At 57.0% G+C, this 4,594-nt stretch overlaps 1 protein-coding gene across 6 annotated transcripts in view; it reads right to left on the bottom strand.

Moving 5' to 3' along the window:
* Nucleotides 1–504: 504 nt before the first annotated feature.
* PKIG (cAMP-dependent protein kinase inhibitor gamma) overlaps nt 505–4,594 on the bottom strand; it is a 79,928-nt gene continuing 75,838 nt past the window's right edge. For all 6 annotated transcript variants that reach the window (XM_055545080.1, XM_055545085.1, XM_055545083.1 and 3 more), the window contains exon 4: nt 505–1,252. In XM_055545080.1, the coding sequence (XP_055401055.1) occupies nt 1,173–1,252 (80 nt within the window). In that variant the 3' untranslated portion in view covers nt 505–1,172. The remainder of the gene's footprint in view (nt 1,253–4,594) is intronic.

The following is a 4,594-nucleotide window of genomic DNA, read 5'->3' as shown; positions in this document are numbered from 1 at the left end:
CTGTGCGGCCCTGTGGTGTGTGCACTGCGGTCTGGGCGGGCGCCTTGGGTTTGTGGAGAATGGAAGGGGCCTCAGGGACCCCAGCTGCAGGCAGTCTGCCCAGCAGCAGTGTCCTGCAAGCCTGCGGCGGAGGGGGGGGGGGGGGGGGCTGTGAATGGGAAGAGGGAGGACAGAAAGGTTTCCAGAAGAAACCAGGCTTCTCTCAAAGAGTCAGTTTCTTAAATGTGCACTGAACTCTTAAGCCCCTTTGACCCTAGGTCCTAAGGGGGAAACTTTCCTTTTGGGTTCCCATGGCTGTGAAGTGGGGTGGGAGAGGGTGAGATGGAAGAGGGCTCATTAGATACTGGGCCGAGGAGTGGTGGCTCTGTGGAACCCCGGCATCTTCTCCACTACTTCACAGGTTATGTGGGAGCCTGGGGCAGCAGTGGGTCTCAGCTAGTCGTGGCCTTGGGAAGACAAGGCCTGGATCCTGCTTTTTGCTGTTTAAAGGAGAAACAGTCGTCGTAAACCAGTCACACAAATCGTCAGCATTTATTTCCTGGGTCCTAGGTATCACTTATCTTGGTAGAAAGGGCAGAGAGTTAATCAAGATGGTTTTGAGCACAAAAATCCCTTCCCTAAAAATGGATCTGTGAAGCTCCAGGAGGGAACCTCAGAGCTGCATAGATGGTTCAAGAGTTTAGCTTACAATGGCTTCCAAAAAAAAAAAAAATTGTCAGCTCCCTCCCTTCTCTGCTGAGAAAAGGTTGAAAGTTTCTAAAAAGTTTAAAAGTGCTTTTTAAAAAACGGGGTAAGAAGGTGTCCTGACTCAGAAGGCTGGAAAGGCTGGAGACAGTGGGCTGAGCTGGGACGTGGTCCCCGCCCAGGCCACTCACCCCTGGAGCCAGGACCCAGTCTCTGAGTCCCAGCGCCCCCTGAATAAATTACATCCTTGTGGTTACAGTGTCTTGAAAGTGTACCCAGGTGCAGGGGGGAGGTGGCGGGGGCGTGGAGCCTGGGGGTGCGGGCAGAGGGCCTTCCCAGGGTGGGGGCCGTGGGAGCCCCTGGGCCCGCCTTTCAGTCTGGCCCTGCTTGCCTGGAACACACCGCTCACAGGAGAGGCTGCTGGGTCATTGCCAGGGCTCCAGGTCCATGGCACGTCTCCCTTCCAGCCTCCTCGGGCAAGGTCGCGTTCAGGATGAGGTGGTGCCATCGCTGCTCTCAGGCTGGCTGCTGGCTTCCTTGTCCGAGGTGCCCACCTCTGCCTGTCCTTCTGCAGAGGAGAGGGAGAGGGGCATAGTCACAAATGTAAAGTGTAGAAGGAGGTCTGGTGGGGCCTGGCCATAGTGGGAATGGTGTGGATAAGCCTGGGGAGCAGGACAGGAGCTGGACTAGGGGTGGTGGCGGCCAAAGGGAACTCTACCCGGGTCTGCATCCTTTTTCTTTCTACAAAGGAAATGCATCTGCTGTTACTAGTGTGGTGGTGGTAGTTTAGTCAATAAGTTGTGTCTGACTCGTGTCACTCCAGGGACTGTAGCCCGCCAGGCTCCTCTGTCCATGGGATTTCCCAGGCAAGAATACTGGAGTGGGTTGCCATATCCCTCTCTGGGAGATCTTCCTAACCCAGAGATTGAACTTGGGTCTCCGGCATTGTAGGTGGATTCTTTACCGACTAAGCCACCGAGGAATAATTAAAATCAATGAAGGGCCAGGATCACGGAGGGATGCTACAAGCAACAGGTAAAGAGCTGTCGAGGGTCAGGATATTTGGGTGGTTTCTCCAGAGGGAGAGGGCATGTGAGGTCCCAGCACATGACGGGTGTTCAGCAAATGGAGGTTCTTACAAGACAGGGAAAAGGGCATCAGATGATGCCGGCTCAGGACTTCCCCGGTGGTCCAGTGGTTAAGACTCCATGCTCCCCGTGCAGGGGGCCCAGGTTCAATCCCTGGTCAGGGAACTAGATCCTACCAGCAGCAACTAAGAGTTTGTATGCCAAAACAAACACCAAAGATCCCGCCTGCTGCAACTAAGACCCAGCGCAGCCAAATAAATATTAAAAAAAAAAAAAGATGATGCCAACTTGGGAGCACCAGGGGTGGCCTGCAGAGGGTCTAGGGTGGAGCCCGAGGCTGTTTCATTGTGCTGTGTCTCCCTAGACGAACCCTACCTCCCTCTCTGGCCCCTGGCCCCTGACCCCTGACCCCTGGCCCCTGTCTTGCATCCGTAGGCTGAGCCCTTTACGGGATGAAGGAGAAACTACCGTGTACCGGGATCCCTAGGCTTCAGGCTAACAAGTACTTTCCATGCAGTCACACAGCAGCCTGGAGGCGTGATGAGGGTCATGATACGATTTGAGTGAGAAAACCGAGGTTCAGAGGAGAAAATTGAGGCTCAGAGAGGTGAACTGAGTTGTCTGAGAGCCAAGCGGTGGAGGGAGCAGTGTCCTTTCCCCTGAGTGAAGCCCGTCTCTAAAGCATCTCTCTCTAGGGTTTGTAAAGGCACATCGCTGCCGCCACCTCATTCTGCCCCAGCAGCTGGCTGGGGACTGGGGTGAGTGGTAGGGCGGAGATGTGGGAAGAACTTGGATGCCGGCCCCACCACCCCCCGACTATCCTGGGGCGGTGCCTGCAGCAAACACTTGTTCCCATAGGGTCCTTCTGGCCCACCAGAAGCCTGACAAAGCAGCCGGCACTCGGGGTAGGTTTCCCGGCGTGTGACGCCCTACTGGGTCCTGAGCCTCCTGCCCTGGAGGGCAGAACCTTCTAGTCAGATTCCCAGGACCTGCTGTTCAGCCATGTCCTTGCTGTGGGGCCTCGAGCAACATAGTTAACCTCTCTGAGCCTATAATTCCTGGTCCAGGAAGTGAGGATGACGACACCTCCGACCCTCCGCGGTCGCCGGGCCCCTGGGGACAGCTCGGCCAGGAGTAAAGCTTCCCCTCTGCAGGTGCCAGCTCCCTTCTGGGCCAGAGAGAAGGTCCCCAAGCCCGCCCTGGGACAGACTCCCTCGGGACCAGTTTCAGAGTATGACTTGGAAAATTTCCCAGTCACATACTGCCAGGCGATGCGTTTATATTCCCTCAGGTCCTGCTTGGTTGTTTATGTCTTATTATTTGGCCAAGTAAGGAAATACTTGTGCTTCCCACAGAAGGAAATATGGGAGCAGACAAAGGTTTGTACATAAAGGGCTTGAGGAGTGTTAACACACATATGACCTGGGGAAGCCTGGAGGCCAGGCCTTCAAGGACAGGCGAAGGGCTTGGTTCCTCCTCCCTTACCCGGGCTGGGCATCAGTCTCCCAGGAGATTTAAGCAAACAGATGCTCCAGGGCCATCAGCATCTGTATCCTCTGTAACCCTCTCCCCTAGTGAGTCTGCTGGACTGAGCACGCCTTGTAGACCTCCAGGGGAAGCTGCTCGTTGCAGGGCCTACTAGAAGGTTCCTTGGCCAGTCACTGTAGCCTGCACTCTGCCAGGAGGGCTTCACTGACTTGCGGCCAGCACTACTCCTTCCTTGGGTGCCCTTCTTAACGGCAGACAGATGCCAAGACACCCAGATAACCTCAGGGATTTCAAATCAGATGCGGGTGGGAGCAGGCAGTAGAGGACCTGGGTGGGTGGATGAGCCGCTACATTGAGATCGAGGGAGACAGAAAACAGTTCAGCAGGCAGACACAGAGGCCTGGCAGCCAGCCCCCTGGCCGCAGGCCCGGCGTGGCAGCTGGATGTGCTGGTCAGTGAACAGCTATCAACCAGGTACCTCTGATATGCACCAAACACTGCTAGGCCCCAAGCGGTCAGGATGCGGATCCCAGAGGATCCTTGGGCTCTGTGGGATCGTGGAGGTGGCCAGAGGAGGGAGGGCAATGAAGTCAGAGAAGACTTCTCAGCAGAACAGTCTGGGCTATAGAACAAAGAGAAACAGCCAGCCCAGCAAGGGGATGGCCAGGAAGGACCAGACAGGGAGAGTGCATGGAGGCCCACTGGGGATTTTCAAGAAACGGAAGTCCCTTCCTCAGCTGGATTAGAGGCACAGGGGAGAAAGAGGGGCCCAGAGGCTGGAGGAGAGCAGGTTCAGACCTGGGGAGGCTCCGGAGCCTGGGGAGGAGATCAGGCTGCAAGACGAGGGAGGGCTGACCATGGATGGATAGGACGGTGTGAGGATGGAGGGGGAGGCTCCTGGAGCAGCCAGGACTGGGTGGAGGACGTTCTAGCGGAGGAAATGGGGAGATGAAGGGGGATGGGGGATGAACTGGCAGAAGCACGGCGGGACGGGAGCTTTAGATGAATCCTGCTGGCAGCTGTCTGGGAGGAGGGCTGCGGTGAGGGCAGGCCAGGGAGGCCGGGGCAGAGGCTGCTGTGCTGCGGGGAGTGGCCTGAGCCCGGTGGTGGACATGGGGACAGAGAGAAGCAGAGGAACCAGGAGGGATCACAGAGGGGAACCGACGGGGCCCATGGATGGGCAGGGAGGCTGAGGGGCAAGGGAAGCACTGGGATGCCTGGCCAGAGGGTCCTCACGGCCTGAGATGCTGGCACCCTCCCGCCTAGGGACTAGCTGCCCTCCGCCACTGACCCTGGGCCTGGGGCCCGATTTAAAGGCAGTTTCTTCTCTGAGA

Source organism: Bubalus kerabau, chromosome 13, assembly GCF_029407905.1.
Source record: "Bubalus kerabau isolate K-KA32 ecotype Philippines breed swamp buffalo chromosome 13, PCC_UOA_SB_1v2, whole genome shotgun sequence".
NCBI classification, from domain to species: domain Eukaryota; kingdom Metazoa; phylum Chordata; class Mammalia; order Artiodactyla; family Bovidae; genus Bubalus; species Bubalus kerabau.
Note: the sequence above shows the minus strand (reverse complement) of the source record. Positions and strands in the feature narration are given on the sequence as shown.